Source organism: Gadus morhua, chromosome 4, assembly GCF_902167405.1.
Source record: "Gadus morhua chromosome 4, gadMor3.0, whole genome shotgun sequence".
Classification (NCBI taxonomy): Eukaryota; Metazoa; Chordata; class Actinopteri; order Gadiformes; family Gadidae; genus Gadus; species Gadus morhua.
In genome coordinates, this window is record NC_044051.1 from 9000126 (window position 1) to 9018738 (window position 18613).

Below are 18613 nucleotides of genomic sequence, written 5' to 3' on the forward strand. Positions count from 1 at the left end.
AATACATATCTTAGTGTCTGCAAAAAAATGAGTCAAAAAGCTAATTAATGGAAAGGGGTAATCGGTCTGCATGCAGACCTACTGGGTTGGTTCATTGAGTTCCAGAAAAAAAAATCTCTATGGGCCTACTCCTGCTTCTTTAAAAAAAAAAAAGTCCTCCTCCCTTTGTGCCTCCCTGTTTCTTAAAACAAAAAACGGGCTGTAGACGTCGTGGTGAGTAAGCTGATCGAGGTTCAGGTTAGCCATGAGTTAGTGATGAGTTACTGGCGGGGAAGGGTCAACACGCTGATCGTGGGTCGGTAAGACTTCACTCCTCCCCCAGACCTCTCCGACTGTCTGGCTTTCCCTTCCACCCAACTTCAGAAACACCAATCGGCCGTCCGTTCCCACGCCTCCACGAACAAGTAACAAGAAACTTCTTGAATCAGCAAAGATTTTAATATGCGGAAACGACCAATTTAAATACCATTAATGGATGGCGTGCACTGCAAAAATAGGATTAAGGCTCGTAACGAGTAAATAGCTTCGATCCCCGGTCCGCTCCGGACTCACTGAGGGCAGAAACTTTTTCGTGTTGGATCGTTACGGTCTTCGGATCGCTCCGTCGTTCATTGTTTTCCGTTCTGTTTAAACACATCACAGTTCATCGTTGCACAGTTGCACTCTGATCGTTGTGTTTTCTCGACTGGGATCTGTATTATTTGATTTTTTTCTCGCATCGGGGCTTGCGATTCGTAGTTTTGTTTTTCCCTCGGATCACAACGAGTGGATCAGAACTAGCGGACTGTCGCCGACCTCAGGAATTCGCAGCAACAAAATGAGCCCCTCTCCGATGCTAGCTAGCTAGCTGGCTCGCAGCTTCCCTCCATGCTACTGTCTTATAACTCTGTATACGCTCATTTAGCCCGCGGATCGATCGTGCGTTTGAGTCCTCCTACGGACAAGCTAAACATTAGTAACTTTATATCAAAGTGTCGCTGGATGTGTTGACGTGCGGCAGCCCGGGACACCGCGGATAGCCAGGAAGCTAGCCCTTTTTTTAGCTCTTCTTGTGGAAGACAACATGCCGCAGTTAAATGGTGGAGGGGGGGACGACCTGGGAGCCAACGATGAACTCATCTCGTTCAAAGACGAGGGCGACCAGGAGGAGAAGATCTCCGAGAACGTGTCCGCCGAGCGGGATCTGGACGACGTCAAGTCATCGTTGGTAAACGAATCGGAGAACAACAGCAGCTCGTCCGACTCCGAGGTAAGTTAGCAACTTTCCCCCTCACGTTTCTCCAAATGGCTCCCAGGACCAAGTTACGGTGTCTCCGCCGCCGCGCGTCTTCTTTGTGCCCCTGTGTGTTGTTATTATACACGATTATTAGACATTAGTCTTGACCCCGTTTCTACACCCTCGTGTTAACAGGCGGATAGACGTCCTCAACCCAGACCTCATCTGGATAATTACGCCAGACATAGAGAGCTCTTCGTGGAAGGTAATGTGAACACTTTGTACTCTGGGATATCTTTTTTTTTTATCACTGCCTGCAACACTTCTTGTTGTTGCAGTTCTCAACAAAACGAAACATGTATACTTTTTATTGAAGAGCCATAATAAAAGGCACGTAACAAATCTCCATGTGTGTTGCAGCCTTGAGGAGACAGCAGGATGCGGGACTCTTCAAACCATCCCCGTACGCGGGCTATCCCTTCCTCATGATCCCGGACCTTTCGAACCTGGGCAACCCATACCTGGCGTCCCAAGCTGCGAGAACGGTAATATACACTTTATTGAAATTCATTGGAAGGATTGGTGCAGTTAAAAAACACACTACGTGTGGTAAAAAAAAAAGATTCTCCCTGGGGTATTGTTGTATTTTTTATTTATTCTCCACTCCTGTATTCTTGGACCCAACTGTTCAGATCATGTGCTTGAGGGTTGAGTCTATTGGCTCTGCCTTGCAGTTACATGGATGAGTGATGGGAGGAAGCAAACGTTATTACGCATCTAATAAACAAATGCAGATAAGCAGTGTTGCCTTTAATTAGGTAATTACCCAAACAACCCAACCAAGGGTTGCCAAGTTGCTGTGCTTTTTATGTTCAGTTTATCCTGACCTCAGTCAACTCAGTGGCTAATGCAATATAAAAAAAAATAGATAAAATATTGATAATAGGACCATCCCTATATGTGATGTTGCATGATAGGTCCCTTTACAGAGCAACAACTGAATACACTTTTGTCTGATCAGTCGAGAACAACAAGGTCTTTCTCAATGAGGTGAACAAGCATCGATATAACCCGTGTTAACGACTCTATTGGTAACCCGGGTTGTTTAAAGGGTGACTGGTGTTATGATAGCGCCTCCCGTTGTGGTATTACAGGTAGGCACGTCCCGACACAGTCTTCTGCTTGAACAAACAGGCTGCATTGTATAGGGAGCGTTGACTGTATACAACTTCATCAACTTGATATTAGATACTAGATGTGTAGGGGAAGTTGCTAAAAAAAGAAATGACTTTTGTCTTTCTTCCCTGCGAGGGTTGAGTGTTTGTTCAAAAGTGTACAAACCATGTTCATTCTTTATAAATAAATTGAATCTTTACAAAACACTGCTAACCATAACATAGATGTATTAGCAGTAGTTGAATGCTATTTTATTTTGCTAGTTTGTTTCCACATTCTGTAATACTGCTGGGCTTCTGTGTTGCCACATTACAACTTGAATTTGATTACTTTATCTCAGGTGAGCCATAAGACGTTTCCATCAGCACAGTGTCTCTCCTCGCTTTCTTTCCCCCCATTTGCATTTGATTTAATGTCAACTCCTTATTAACATAGTGTTTTGAAAATTTGCAATGTACACGGGGATCTAGCCTCTCTCTACCTACTTTTGAGAGCGGGCCCATTGTAACATGCCCAGTCACACATCACCTAAATTCTTCGGGCTTTGTAATGCTTAACTGTGGTGTTAACGGCTCATTGTTGCCCAAAGAAAAGCCAGAACAGGCCTAATTCATGGCTCCGCAGGTGAATCATTAGAGCTGATTATATTAACACTCACAGTACCCCTTCTTAAACAGATGCAAAACACACAGACACACACACACACACACTCACACGACCCTGTTCAGACCTGACATTAAAAATGCAACTTGGGCGATCTGATTGCCAGCCGTTTAACACACTGCAGGTGTGAACGCATCGAAAGACACACGAGGGAATCTGATTACTAGCCACCACGTTTGGAGGCAATCCAAGCGTGGTGTTTACAAGGACACGACTAACCTGATTACAATGGGCCCAGGGGCAATAGTGGCATTGTACATTTTTTTCCATGTAAACCACGTCGTGGAGGCTCAGTTGTCAGCATAATGCCGCAAACACACTGTGAGGGACACTAGGCCGAGCTTGTCCTCTGTCCTTTACAGTAGGGTCCACTGCATGTTTATACGCATAGCGAGTGCATTCACACTGCATGTGTAAAGATGTTTGTATGGGCTTTCTCTTGGTGTGTGTGTGTGTGTGTGTGTGTGTGTGTGTGTGTGTGTGTGTGTGTGTGTGTGTGTGTGTGTGTGTGTGTGTGTGTGTGTGTGTGTGTGTGTGTGTGTGTGTGTGTGTGTGTGTGAAGGTGTATGAGTCTTCCTTCTAGCAATCCCTGATTCTGAGGACTCAGACAGCTCGGACATCGATTACTTAAAAGATATAAATAATGACATTTGGGATGCTGGTATTTCTAGCTGTACAACCAACCCTTGTACAGCTAACATGGGTACTTATTTGTAATGTTGCAATATTTGTGCTTGTAGATTCCCTAAGAAACTCTTACAATGTTGGCACTAGCAACATTGGCATTTGACAGTGAATCTGTCATAGCTGCGATCTAATTAAACCATGAACAAGGATGTAACTTTCTTCCCTTTTTATAATAATAGAATAAACATCACAAGCATAGGCAGTTTTAAAATAGATGATAGTATTCAACTAAAAACTTGAATATAAATTATATATACTCAATATTGTTACATATAAGTCGATTTTGTGGTATTCCTGAAATAAATTAATTGATAATGGTAGTGTTCAGAACAGTTAGAGTTAGTTAACCTACTAACTTGATTAAGTTTCTCTGTTCGTTTTAGCAATCACAAATCTTCCGTTAAGTAACATTAAAGTGCATTTGACTTAAATTAAAATCCTATTAATTATTAACATGTTATCAATACAACAATAATATGGAATGGCTAAATGGTACCAATCATTACTATTTTAACCAATATATTTATAACACAATGATCAATTCAATTAATATCCAAGCACACATTTATGGTTTCTACTAAAAACGTATTCTGGACAAGTTGCAATCTACACCAGCAACCCCTGTATACCGAAACAGGGATAGTTGAATACAAAGCATTCTTCCTAAAGCGTCCTCATGCCCCCTCCCCACTCCCGCCACACACACACAGTGTAATGCTGGTGTGTTAGGGGGTGCGAGGTCGGAGGTCATGGTGGTGAGTCCGTTGACGTCACTCACAGTTGAATGAACACCAAAAGCATCCTTTTCTCCCTGCCTCCTTCGCCTTTCGTGTGTGTGTGTGTGTGTGTGTGTGTGTGTGTGTGTGTGTGTGTGTGTGTGTGTGTGTGTGTGTGTGTGTGTGTGTGTGTGTGTGTGTGTGTGTGTGTGTGTGTGTGTGTGTGTGTGTGTGTGTGTTGTCTATTTGAGACAGCTCAGGGAACAGTAATACCCTTATTGGTGGTATGTAGGCTGTCTGGGGAGGGTGTTCCGTGTGTTTGCGGGGGGGTGGGGAGTGTGTAGTGTTTTGGAATACGCCTGACTCACCCAGGTTTACTGGCGTGCACCTAATAAAGTATTTTATTGTCGAGTAGATCTCCACCAGCGGGAAATATATAGCATCGCTGTGTGACTACGATTCAGAACTCTTCATTTGCCCGTACGATAAGAAATGCAGGAATAAGACGTGGATGATGTGTGCACGTTGTACTTGAGATTTGTCCTTGATGGGACAAAAGAACTGACAGAGACGTGTAACGCCACAAAGAGAACGGTGTGTGTGTGTGCGTGTGTGTGTGTGTGTGTGTGTGTGTGTGTGTGTAAGACAACCTTTTCCAGCGTCACCGTGCCGTTATGATTGTATTCACATGTGTTGAGAAATAGTTGAAGACATTTCTCAGAACAATGGCAATTATCATTTTGAGGACGTAACCGTTTCGGCCACCAGGGGGATCTGTAGGCTAACTTCAAATTTAACAGATTTCTTTCTTTTAAATGGGTTGTTGGAAAAATCGATGGAACCATAGACAAAACATTATTTATACATTATGAGGTTTATCTATTTACAGCCCACACTGTCACTGCCTTGCAAACTGTTATCTGTAATCACATTGACTCACGTGTTATTGTTGTTGATTAGATACAATTTTCCTTGACTAACTGTTTCTCGCTGTGGGTTCTCTTTCTGACCCAGTACCTACCGATGCAATGGCCCCTTCTGGATGTCCCGGGATCAACGGGCATGAAGGACCCTCGCTCCTCCACCTCGAGCCCCCTGGTGAGGCCCCAGAATCACCCAGTCAAACCTAGTTTGTAGAAAACTCGCTGGACTGTATTGATCTTAGACGGCTCATTTGAGGAACTTTAATAGGAGGGTGAAGTTAAGAATGAAAGGGTTGATACCTGCAAAACTGTAAAACTATAACAAATCATACAAAAAATATCGATATACACGATAAGAGAGGTAGGAATTTTAATATATTGTAAACCGAGACAAGGACATTATTGGGCTGCTCTGATATAGTTGCATTAACGGTAGGGCATGTGTGGTATCTGGTGGACAGGATTAATTCTAATGTTCCTATGTCTCTCCCCCTCTCCCTCTCTCTCCCTCCCTCTTCCAGTCCAACAAGGTGCCAGTGGTGCAGCACCCCCACATGTCGCACCTGTCCCCCCTGCTGTCCTACAGCCCTGACTCCTTCCCTCCCCAGACTCCGCCCCCGTTCTCTCCTGATGCAGGTAAGCCCCGCCCCTTCCCATTCAAAAGCTACACAGCGCACCGACACCCTCTCTGCCCAAACGCATGGTAACCATGAGTCAGCCAGTTGTTTTCGGTACAACTCTGTGATCATGACTGTAGTTATTAGGCTTTTTATGGTTGCTTATTAATTTGTATTCAGTGTCGTTCATCTGTAGTCTGAAACCTCAATTCAACTACACAGTGTTGTTTTCAAGGTCAGCAAAACACATTTCAATCAATATCCATCTCAGTGTTTTGATAAGGGATGGATGACCCTCGTAAACAACATGGCAATCGCTCACATCATCAAAGTAATTAAACTGAAAACACTCCATATGTACAGTACTATACTACTCTGTTCACACGCGACGGCTTGTATTTAAGTGCAGTAGGAATGGAAGTAGGAGGACGCCGATGTGCAGTAGTTTTTGATTTCAATCTGATCCGGTGTATTCACGCTATTCATGGTGCAGGTATGTCCCGGGCACCTCATCCTGCAGAGCTGTCCCCGTATTACCCCCTCTCTCCTGGGGGAATGGCCCAGATGGCCCACCCCCTCGGCTGGCTGTAAGTGATACTCTCTCGCCCTCCTTTCTCTCTCCTCTCTCTCCTCTCTCTCTCTCCCTCTCATTCTCATTCATTTTCTCTCAGAACAACACAACAGCCGACAGTCCGTTGTGTATCACATTTCATCATAAATCATAACTCTGTAACCATGAATAGCGCCGCTAACGTGTCCCTTGGCCTGGCCAACTCCTCACACAAATCAAACGCTTAAAGACCCAAAACACATTCCTCCGGTTTGTTTTTGTCGCTGACATCTTGTTTTACTTTATAATGTGTCGTATATCAAAATACGAGGGAGGTCCACACACACACACACACACACACACACACACACACACACACACACACACACACACACACACACACACACACACACACACACACACACACACACACACACACACACACACACACACACACACACCGCTGTGCTGTTTGTTTCTGAGTTCATCCCATATGGTATTGAGTGTGTGTGTCACGCCTCCTCCTCCTCATAGCCCTGGCCAGTCCATCTACCCCCTCACCGCAGGGGGCTTCAGATCCCCCTACCCCGCCGCTCTGGCCATGAACGCCTCCATGTCAGGGTGAGTTCACCGTCATAACATCAAACCACTCACCTCACACCGTCACCTCCCACAGTCACCTCACTCAATCACTCACCTCCACTCACTCACCTCACACAGTCACCTCACTCAATCACTCACCTCCACTCACTCACCTCACACAGTCACTCACCTCCACTCACTCACCTCACACAGTCACCTCACTCAATCACTCACCTCCACTCACTCACCTCACACAGTCACTCACCTCCACTCACTCACCTCACACAGTCACTCACCTCCACTCACTCACCTCACACAGTCACCTCACTCAATCACTCACCTCCACTCACTCACCTCACACAGTCACTCACCTCCACTCACTCACCTCCCACAGTCACCTCACTCAATCACTCACCTCCACTCACTCACCTCCCACAGTCACCTCACTCAATCACTCACCTCCACTCACTCACCTCCCACAGTCACTCACCTCCACTCACTCACCTCACACAGTCACCTCACTCAATCACTAACAGCTAAACGCCTCCACTCACTCACTCACCTCACACACCTCACACAATCAACTCACTCACTCACCTCCAGTCACTCACTCATCTCACTCACCTCCACTCACTCACCTCCACTCACTCACTCGCTCACACTCACTCGCTCGCTCACACTCACTCACCTCCAGTCACTCACTCATCTCCACTCACCTCCACTCACTCACTCACCCACCTCCAGTCACTCACTCATCTCACTCACCTCCACTCGCTCTCACTCACCCACCTCCAGTCACTCACTCACCTCCACTCACCTCAACTCACTCACTCACCCACCTCCAGTCACTCACTCATCTCACTCACCTCCACTCGCTCTCACTCACTCCCTTCCACTCACTCAACTCACTCACTCATCTCCCCTCACTCCCCTACACTCAACTCACCTCAAACAATCCCCTTCACTCACTGAACTCCATTCACCCACTCATCTCGCACTTCACCTCGCTCACTCACCTCCAGCTACTCCCTCTCCCCTCACTTCAACTCGCGTGTCCACTCACCCTGTCGATGCTCTCCTTCTCCACAGCGGTATTTATGCGGGTTCCTTTTGTTCTCTCCCCAGCCTGGTGTCGGGGGGCTTCCCGTCCCACCTCATGCCCCCCTCCCAGACGTCGGTGCCCCACCCGGCCATCGTGTCCCCCGCTGTGAAGCAGGAGCCCCGAGAAACAGGCCACCACCATGGGTAAGGACGTGTGTGTGTGTGTGTGTGTGTGTGTGTGTGTGTGTGTGTGTGTGTGTGTGTGTGTGTGTGTGTGTGTGTGTGTGTGTGTGTGTGTGTGTGTGTGTGTGTGTGTGTGTGTGCGTGTCTGGTTTTTTCTTGTTGCATTTGTGTGTGTGAGTCAGTGTTTGTCTTCTTGTGCTGGCCTGTTTGTGTGGATGCTAATGTGTGTGGGTGGGTCTAATGCAGGTCTGATATTGATTTAGACAAAGCATTTATTAACAATTGCTGGTTTATTGCGTGGTTAACTCCCAGGGTTAGGACTTGGAGGCTACGTTAACTGACTCCGCATTTCGAATGCCACAAAAATGAACAACAGCAAATCAACAGCTTGTGTTTCAAGTCACAAGCTGCAAGTCACGTCATCGTTGTTGTCTTATCTCTTTATGATGGCAATGTGCAAGCGTGACTTATGCACAAATATGTACACTATTCTGCACATTTCATTTATTGTGTACATTTCTAAACTCGTCACATGTATAACCTTCAGAGAACCTTAGTCAATTCTAAGCTACTTGTTGCCCTTCAATCTTGTTCACTGTATTGTAGCCCTACCATCATGCTGTGTAGCCCTAACATCATGTTGTATTCCCCATGTTGTGTTAACTATCTTGTAGCCTCCCGTCACGTTGTGTTCACCGTCTTGTAGCCCTACCATCGTGTTGTGTTCACCTTGTTGTAACCCTAACATCATGCTGTATTAACCATACTGTTTACTATGTTGTAGCCCTACTGTCATGTTGTGTAGCTCTAACATAATGTTGTATCAACCTTGTTGTGTTAACGATGTTGTGGCCCTACCATCATGTTGTGTTCACCCTGTTGTAGCCCTTCCGTCATGTTGCGTCTATTTTAGCATGTATGCATTATCTGTGTCAGGGTGCGACCTACTTCCTAGCCGCTGCGCCCCGTCTCCCTCCTATTCAACGTCTTGACCCATTTCCTCCTCTCTCCCCCCCCTGTCCCTCCAGTAAGGTGTCGTCCCCAGTGGAGAAGGTCAAGGACGACCGGCCCCACATCAAGAAGCCGCTGAACGCCTTCATGCTGTACATGAAGGAGCAGCGGGCCAAGGTGGTGTCGGAGTGCACCCTCAAGGAGAGCGCCGCCATCAACCAGATACTGGGCCGCAGGGTCAGTGCACTCACCCAATCTCACACTCTCACCCAATCACACACTCACTCACACCCACCCAATCACGTGCTCTTTCAACGCACTCAATCAAACAGACCCACTGACTCGGTCACTCACTCTCACACACACCCTCCCACTCACTCACTCACACTCTCACTCTCAGACAAACCCACTCCCTCTCAAACCCACTCACTCTCACACTAACTCACACTCTCACACACTAGCCCTTACTCTCACACACACCCACTCACTCTCACTCACTCTCACACACTTGCACAACCACTCAGTCACTCTATCTCACACACACGTGCACGCACACACACACACAAGCACGCACGCACGCACGCACGCACGCTCGCTCGCGCGCTCGCTCGCTCACTCTCACACGCCCACTAACTCACACACAGGCGTGTGTGCACGTACTCACCTACACCCTACCTGGCCGTTACTCAAATGCATCTGAATGAGTCACTGTGGATGAAAGGCATCTGCAAGATGACCACGTGTTATCATCAACGCGCTTGTTTCTTACGTTTTTTTTCTTTCCGATCTGTTTTGAGCGGTGGAACAGTAAATCCTAGTTTCCGACGGGCCGTCCAGTTTTGCTAACTCTGGTGTTGTGTTGCTTTTTCCTCCGAACAGTGGCACTCTTTGTCCCGAGAAGAGCAGGCCAAGTACTACGACCTGGCTCGTAAGGAAAGACAGCTGCACTCCCAGCTCTACCCCGGCTGGTCGGCCCGGGACAACTATGTGAGTACAAAACATCCTCATCGTGATAATAACAGTATTCTAGATGTTTTACTGATGGTCTTCCTCGGGTTGATGGGTCCCAGTCGGGGTCTTTGTATGATGGGGTCTTTGTATGATAAAGGAACAGATTTATACAGATGTGTAGTTTGATTTGAGAAGGAGGTGTGTGTAACATGGTGGTCTTGTTCTGCTCACAGGGTAAGCGGAAGAAGAGGAAGCGGGACAATGGGAAGTGTGACTCTGCAGAAGGTGAGATCTATACATGGACAGATTTACATTTCATGTTCACACGATGGACTTGTCAGGTGACAGACAAGCTGAAATCTGGGCGTTTCGCTTCGCATTTGCTTCAACCAATCATGTGGCGGGAGACGGGGATCTGCAAGAGCGTAATTGGCTATTTAGCTAGGGCTGGCATACACCAGGACTAGTCAGCTTAAATGGAGCTTAAAAGTCCCGTCAAGACACCAACGCACTTACAGAATTTGTCTGTCAAGGTTTCAAATCCACACCGCGCAGACTTTCCACTGTTGAATTACACATTCAATCCCGCTCTGAAAGCTGCATCCACTCGAGCTAAATAGCTTCCCTGCGGAAGAATAACTTAACAAAAGAGGACGCGAGGTGCAAGTCTGCCCGTTTTAGGCCCCGTCCACACAAAGCCGATTTCATGGCAAAACCGCAAAGGTCTTGTACGGTTCGGCCTTCCGTCCACACGAACCCGGCGAATCCGCTGACCGAAACTGTAAACCTCTGAAACCACCCTCGGAGGTGGTTTCAAATCGACCCGGTTTCGTTTTGGATTTGTGTGGACGCCTGAAACCGACTGAAACCGTAAACCGTGACGTCATCGCCCCACCCCTCGACCCTCTAGCCAATGACCGTTAAGCTCGCGGAGTCTCACCCTTAATGCGCATGCTCGCCTCTTCTTCTTATTTATTTTTCTTCTGGATTTCTGTAGCAGAAGCAGCGCCCTTATGGGCCTGGAATGTGTACTACAGCGTTTCTACAGATCTACCCGGTTTCGCTTGCCTCCGTCTTTACGGAGATACTCCGAAACCGGATAGATCGAAACCGTGACGGTTTCGCCCGTTTCGGCTTCGTGTGGACGGGGCCTTACGCCTCGTGCCCACTGCACCGTCAGTCAAAGGACGTCAGAAGGCGTGGCTGACGGATGGGGGAGGTTTCAAGAGTCGTCAGAGCCAGAGTAGTGTCACAGTGCTTAAATTTCCATATGTGATCTGATTGGATGAAGGATCTGTCGCTGCCGAAAAAGTTGAACATTTTTCAACTTTTTGACGGAGCCTTCAGCGCACGGACCCACAATGCATTGCGCGTCCGTCCCCATTCAAAGTCAATGGGGATCAGTCAACAGACGGAGGCATGAGGCGTTAGGCTCCACCCAGGCTCTTTGGCGTCTCCGGCGGTCCAACTGTCAGAGGTTATCATAGACTGCTGATGGACCTATGATAGTTGGACAGGATCAGAGGTTACCCTCCAAATGAGAGACATCATTCTAGTCCCATGATCGGTTCTGAGCTGAAGAAACGCTCAAATGATTAATTACTACTTATGATAAAAGTGTTTTTTTTATTGAACCTATTTAAAAGCATGTCACACCAAGGGTTGAGTCATACAGTGAACCCTGTGCCTCCATTATAGATACGAGCAGGCGGAAATAAGCTGTAGGATGTATTTACCCCATTTATTGCCCGTTTATTGAACCAATAGATATCGCATAGGGAAATTTGCATCATAAAACAGATATGCCAGACCTGGTTAATAAAGTATGACGTATAGTTAAACGTTGGCTTTGTGTAAGCACACCCACACGCACAAAAGCTATGCTTATTATCTGATGGAATGTGAATATCTGATGTTTTTATCGCATTTTCAGTCTGCCTTTTTTTTTTTTTTTAAGCATAAAAATCTCGCTAGACAAGACGTAGCGCATACCGCCCTAAACCTGTTCCTGTTGCTTCCTCCCCCAGTGTCTGCGGGGGCCTTCTCCCCGCCGTGCGTGCTGAGCCCCCCCCAGGAGAGGGCGCCAGCGCACTCGCACCTGAGCCACACCCACCTGTCCCAGGCCAGCCCCGCCTCCTCGCTGGACTCCCCGGCCACGCCCACCACGGCGCTGGCCTCCCCCGCCGCCCCGGCCCCCACCCACACTGACCACCCCCACCCGCACCACGGCGAGGGCTCGTCCATGTACGCCGAGCAGGTGCAGCCCCTCTCCCTCATCACCAAGTCCCACCGCTCCGGCCGGGACCCCCACCCCCACCTGTCCCAGCCGCCGGCCCCCCAGCCCTCCTACCTCCACCCACACCCCCTCATCCGCAGCGGAGCCAAGATCTCAGGTCCCCACTCCTCCTCCTCCTCCTCCTCCTCTCACCCACATTACTCCCCCCACATGGTGTCGGCGCGAAGCAAGACCCCGCCCATGTTCTCCCGCTCTTTTCCCTTGCCTCCCATGTCGGCCCCTCCCCCCGCCTCCTCCGAGTCGGCCCACCACCAATCGGAGCAGAGCCTGCATTGTGCCTTAACCCAATCGCAGCCCCTCTCACTCGTGACGAGAACCAAGAACTGAGTCTGTTTTTTTGAAGGGGAGGGGCCTGACTGTGGCTCATTAACCCCACCACCCCCCACCACCCCCTTGGGCCCTTGACCTGAAATAGGAGCGATGAAGTGACTTCATGCCCTGAATCAGTTGGTAATGATCAAAATGGTGGAACTCTTGCCTTATTCGGTTTTTGTTTCGTTCTTTTTTTTTTACCTCCTTTAAGACTGTAAATTACTTTTTTAAAACCCCTGTTTTTGTTAGACACTAGAACACATTTTAGGAAAAAAGAAAAAACTATTGGTCAATATTTGACTGCCTCTTTCTAACTTCTTGGAACAATGTATTTTTGTAATGCCTCAATTTTACATAGCATCTTTTTCCCCTTCCCACAACGATAAGCATATTTTCAACAGTTAAGTAAGAAATAGAAAAATAAGACCGGTGTAATGATCTTGTTTCATATGAATTTTAATGTTAGTCATGAGTTTAGATCTCTTCGCATTTATTTTATACAACACCTTCCCAATGTGTTAATAAATATCCATTTATTTCTGAAAATCGTTTTTTCCGACTTAATTACATTTCAGCCTATTTTTCCAATTGAGATTCACTAGTGAGACTTAGACAAGCAATAGCAATCAACATAAATAAGTTACGATGTTCATTTGCTGCATGAGCTGCTTTAAACCATCCACAACTGCATAGAGTGCAAAGAAGCCATAGCAAACAGGAAGAATGCATGTACGTTTGTGATGGAATATGTGAAGTGATAAAAGGTTGGTCGAAAACATTTATAATTACAGTTCTAGCGTCTAGACTAGACTAACAACCACAAAAGAATACAGCTTCCCAATGTCCGACCTATGAGCAAACGATACACGTGCCTTGTCATGCCAAACTTTGGGTGGAAGGCTGTGTGTTCTGAAGTGATTTATAATGTTGTTCAATGGCAAAGTTCCAACTGTGGCAAATGGGTGTTTCACTTCCAACGAAACACGCAGACAGATATGTGATCTAAGGCATCTGAAGACCGCTCAAGGCGTTAAGCTACATGGGGGGGGCAGGACACACACACACACACACACACACACACACACACACACACACACACACACACACACACACACACACACACACACACACACACACACACACACACACACACACACACACACACGAGATAGCCTCTCAAGTCACGTCCCATCTGCATAATGATTCAAAGTGAAACTCAACTCTATTGGACCTATTTATTGCAAGTTAACTCTTGTGAACCTATTTATTGCTGGTTGAAGTCCACACAACATTGAGGTTATAAACCAACAGGGTGTGTATTACACTTAATTACATTGATATGGAGCACAGACCCCTTTCAACCCTATGCATTGCACTCCTTGAAGCACAAACATATCACTTGTGTGCATATATGTATTACACTGATTGACACCATGACACAGGTAAGTTGTGTAATAACGGGGTGAACCTTTTCAGATATGCTGGCTATAGTTTCTATTGAATTACACAAGGAGGCTCTAGTTGGCTTCGGCAAACATCGGGTCTTGTATCTGTTTGAGTAGCAATGGCCACGCACCTTCACAAACATTAAAGGTCAGGCAGAGTACATCGATCTCCCAATATGCAAACACAGGCCTGCAAATGTACGCACCCAGCTCGATCTCTACTGCTATGAGTTTAGACTCGTTTTTAATATGCAAAACACAAGCGAAACCTCAAAACTTCCCTTGTCATGGCCCAGATGGTTATTGGTGTTTGAAGTCAAACATCGTTTATTCAGGAGGACTGCTTCCAAAAGGTGTTTTGAAACCTTTACACATACTTGAACCCATTGAACTACACAGATCGCTTCCTCCAGCACCATATTTGGTCAAAACTAATACGAAGCAAACACACGGCCTGTTCACCCACATTTTACTTTCTCCACTAGAATTTAAATATAAAATGTAAAGTCCGGATCACGATGCGATGAAATGTACCCGAGTACATAAAATCATATTTTTGGCGGGTTTTCCTCGCGGGCAAACGTCGTCTTCATCGCGCTGAGTCCGTCGATGCATCCGAGTTCTGGGCGAAAGGAAACACTTCTCTGGTGAGTCGCGTGAGGAAGCACGGCATCTCCTTCTTCCCGCCCAGGACGGGGCCCCGGGCCTGGAAGGTGTAGGCCACGCGGTGGCAGAGACGGGTGAGTAGGCGCGTGATCTCCAGCTCCCGACCCCCCTCCTCCTCCAAAAGGAGACAGAGGGTGCGTAGGAACACTGCCCCGCCGGGACCTGTGAAGGCTGCGTAACCTGGGCACACACACACACACACACACACACACACACACACGGGGGTTAACGCACAGGCTGGCCTAGGCTGCATGGCCCATGTTGGCAAGGGGGCCCTGGATTGGCCAGAATATTTTCAATTTTACTTCAAATAAAAACTCTTGACCGCTATTGGCCCATAACAAAAATACAAGAAAACAAAGCAGCTGATTGGTTAGATGCGTGGGCCCTGTCATGCGGCCTGTCCAATTTGTCCAATTAATACGTTGCGGCTACTGAGACAGCATAGTGGCAAAGCGTGATCAGCAAGGGGGCCTCACACGAAAAGTAGCCTAGGGGGCAATGAATTTACATCCATTTGGTCTCTGCCATATTAAACAACACAATAACCTTAGGACCACATATTTGCAGGGCTAACACCAGTTCTGACTAGTTTCTTCTTCAACACATCGAGTTGTCAACACAGCACTGTATAAAGTTGTATGGGTCTGAGTCAGAACTTGTAGGTGTGGCATCTGTACCATTCCTGAGGTACTTCGTGTGAACAAGAAATCCATAATTACACGTCTTGCCTTGTTGTGTGTGTGTACTGTAAGGATGTACATGGTTTCGGCAGGTGCTTCATGAACCACCTGAAGAGTGCACGTCGGTTTACCCTGTATCTCTGAATAAACTAACCTCGTGTTAAACCTCAACCACTCTCCCAGTCATACCTAGCTCCAAAACCCCGATACCAGAGGAGGCAAAATGACGGTTCATCAACAGACACACACACACTTATTGTGTCCGGTAGTGTGTGGTTTTATGAAGATTTTGTGGTGAGTATTGTGTTCTGGGTTCAGGGATTGCATTGATTTGATTAAGAGAGAGAGAGAGAGAGAGAGAGAGAGAGAGAGAGAGAGAGAGAGAGAGAGAGAGAGAGAGAGAGAGAGAGAGAGAGAGAGAGAGAGAGAGAGAGAGAGAGAGAGAGAGAGAGAGAGAGAGAGAGAGAGAGAGAGAGAATGATTCAATCATTCACTCATTTATATCCATAAGATATGGATGGATGTTCTTATTTGCATCCAAAGTTACCTGGCGGGGTGGCGTATATCACGGCCGTATCCACGGGAACAGACAGAGACTGTGAGAATGCGTCCTCCTCGGTGTCATCACTCATGGCTGAGTCCACCTGTACGCCTTCATCCAACTCCCCTCCCCTACACGCCTTGGGCCACCACAAGGAAAGGAATTTCTATTAAACTGATTAACGACGACAGAACAACACGCTATGTGCTGTGAGTCTACTCGACTGCTATTCACCTGTACGAAGAAGAGCTTCGTCTTGTTCGTCATGCAGGGGCTGTCAAAGTAGCTGAAAACACGTGCAAGTCGAACCGGCTTTCCGTCCGCGCCGAAGACAAAGCCTTCCTCCCCGTGCGATGACAGCACGGCCAGGAAACAATCTCTAACGGGCGCCTGGCTCGCTGTGGAGTAGTAGAGCGTGAAAGAATCCTGGTTATGAAATACTTGGTAACTTTGCACACTTTAATACATGTCACTCGTCGTTAGTCAAGGAAGGCAAACAAAAGGGCCGCACGGCACACATGCCGGTGCATGAACACGCTGGTAGTAGCGTCGCACATGTATATTTTCCGCTCAGTGAGCACAAATCAAGTGTTTGAACAGCGTGTACTCGGCACAAAACAGGCTCGTCCAGACTCGCTTTGAAGGCGGTGGCCAAGGAGTGGCACAGAATGATTGAAAACAATAGGCCTAAATTATTTTTTCTATTTTCCTATTTAGAAGCCAGATTAGTAGATATACCCGAAAGTATAGCGTTTATGTTAGGGTTTGATTTGGTTTTTCTTAATTTTTTTTGTAGTTAGTTTTAACATGTGCACCCACGCCCCCTCTTGAGAAACGCTGCTGACAGTGACAGTAACACAATCCTGCCTTTCATTTTCGATTGCATTCTCATTATTATCATATGTAATAAAACAGATTTGACTATAATCTGATGGAAACATAGATAGCTACACAGACTACAACACACAACACAACTGATCAAATATGGTTATTTATTTAGTGTATTTTACCCGAATCATAAAATTATTAACACAATGCATGCGTCAATGCTGTTACCATTTATATAGGCTTTGATGTGAAACACACTGACGCTGCATATGGGTCTGTCACACCTTTATGCATGCTATATTGTACATTTAAGACAATTAAGTCAGACTTACCTTCCCGGAACACTTGGTAGATCTCATCAGCGCTCAGGTCTTCCTCTGCTATCGTCACCTGGAAGCCCAGTTTGCTGAGGATGCGATGAAGCCGTTTGGTGTCTGCTTTTGTCCCGGGTCTCCGATCCATGTCGACCCCATAATCGAACTTCCTTACTGAGACTATCACCGCCCTGTTGACCTCAGCAATACCAGTACCAGCCTTGACATCCCTTAACCCTTCCATGTTGAATGAAAAGATTCCCAATCCGAAACCAATCAGACAACCGTTAATGATGTGTCTGCTGTTGTGCAACTCCGCTTCTGACAAACCTTGAACTTTGGTTGCTGCAGATGACAAATCCTGGCTCGGAGGGAAGCAATAATTTCCGGCTCACAGAGGTCCTAGCCTATTTGAGATGCCAGTCAAATGAACAGACATGGTGGGTCCACGCAGTCTACAAGTGAGGAGGTAGGAGATAAAAGCCTACATCCTGTGCCCAAGTCTGTTTAATGAACAGCTGTTAAGGGGCCTATACCTGTGTGTAACCATATTTGGACACATCCTCCTCTCTGAACATGACCACATGTGTCTTATGTCATAATGTTCTTTCCTTTTGTTTTTTCCGGACACACCTGAATGCTATATCTTTGTATTTAAATGTACATTACATTCAGTCTTTTGGTAGCCAAATCCTTCTTTATCATGCGTCGTAACACATCATTTAATGGCAATACCCCCCCCAAAAAATAAATAATATTTAAAAAACATTTTGTACTTTGACAACATTTTTCATTTTTGTACAACCTTTTTGTATGAATGGTTCAGGTTGGTTCATATAAAACTGTTAATTCATTGTAAAATTGTATTTTCTTCTGAAGGAGATCATCACCAATTTGTAAATTCGTATACATTTTTAAGTATCTTTTACTTTAGTTTTTAATTTATTCTATTTTATTCTATTTTATCCTATTTTTAATTGATCTCTTATGTCCCTGCTTGTTTAGATGGTGTTATATATATATCACTGTTTGTTCATTGTTCATTGTTATTGTCTTAATGTATGCACCTTATTCACCAAGCCAAATTCCTGGTTGGTGTAAAACCCTTCTTGGCAATTAAATCCTTTCTGATTCTGATTCTGATATAGTTAAACGTTTTCCTTTATAATTACTCTTTTTATATATTTTTAATAACTTCTTTTTTTTATCTTGCATTTTCTTGTATGGGAGATACTTACGATAAATAATATCTCATTTCAAATTAGCAGAACT

General features: G+C 46.2%; 2 protein-coding genes across 3 annotated transcripts; one reads left to right on the forward strand and one right to left on the reverse strand.

Annotated features, from left to right (window-relative positions):
• The first annotated feature begins 242 nt into the window (after nucleotides 1-242).
• LOC115541913 (transcription factor 7-like 1-B) lies at nucleotides 243-13410 on the forward strand. Of its 2 annotated transcripts, XM_030353844.1 has the most exons (12): nucleotides 243-1249; nucleotides 1412-1481; nucleotides 1637-1761; nucleotides 5473-5556; nucleotides 5903-6017; nucleotides 6492-6585; nucleotides 7083-7169; nucleotides 8256-8375; nucleotides 9383-9542; nucleotides 10185-10292; nucleotides 10490-10541; nucleotides 12284-13410. In XM_030353844.1, the coding sequence occupies exons 1-12, from the start codon at nucleotides 1064-1066 to the stop codon at nucleotides 12877-12879; spliced, it is 1797 nt and encodes a 598-aa protein (XP_030209704.1). In that variant the 5' UTR covers nucleotides 243-1063; the 3' UTR covers nucleotides 12880-13410. The 2 variants fall into 2 exon arrangements, with proteins under 2 accessions (XP_030209704.1, XP_030209705.1); XM_030353845.1 differs by lacking the exon at nucleotides 7083-7169.
• Nucleotides 13411-14085: 675 nt separating this feature from the next.
• Nucleotides 14086-18163, reverse strand: LOC115541915 (caspase-7). The gene is made up of 4 exons (XM_030353847.1): nucleotides 17360-18163; nucleotides 16434-16597; nucleotides 16206-16338; nucleotides 14086-15155 (listed from the first exon to the last, which is right to left on the reverse strand). The coding sequence occupies exons 1-4, from the start codon at nucleotides 17583-17585 to the stop codon at nucleotides 14899-14901; spliced, it is 780 nt and encodes a 259-aa protein (XP_030209707.1). The 5' UTR covers nucleotides 17586-18163; the 3' UTR covers nucleotides 14086-14898.
• Nucleotides 18164-18613: the final 450 nt, after the last annotated feature.

Coding starts and splice junctions, on each gene's coding strand:
- LOC115541913 (XM_030353844.1), top strand. CDS start 1,064: ATGCCGCAGTTAAATGGTGGAGGGGGGGACGACCTGGGAGCCAACGAT. Junction 1,250..1,411: donor GCAGCTCGTCCGACTCCGAG/GTAAGTTAGCAA, acceptor TCGTGTTAACAG/GCGGATAGACGTCCTCAACC. Junction 9,543..10,184: donor ACCAGATACTGGGCCGCAGG/GTCAGTGCACTC, acceptor TCCTCCGAACAG/TGGCACTCTTTGTCCCGAGA.
- LOC115541915 (XM_030353847.1), bottom strand. CDS start 17,585: ATGGAAGGGTTAAGGGATGTCAAGGCTGGTACTGGTATTGCTGAGGTC. Junction 16,598..17,359: donor CTACCAAGTGTTCCGGGAAG/GTAAGTCTGACT, acceptor ACTACTCCACAG/CGAGCCAGGCGCCCGTTAGA. Junction 16,339..16,433: donor CGAAGCTCTTCTTCGTACAG/GTGAATAGCAGT, acceptor TGGTGGCCCAAG/GCGTGTAGGGGAGGGGAGTT.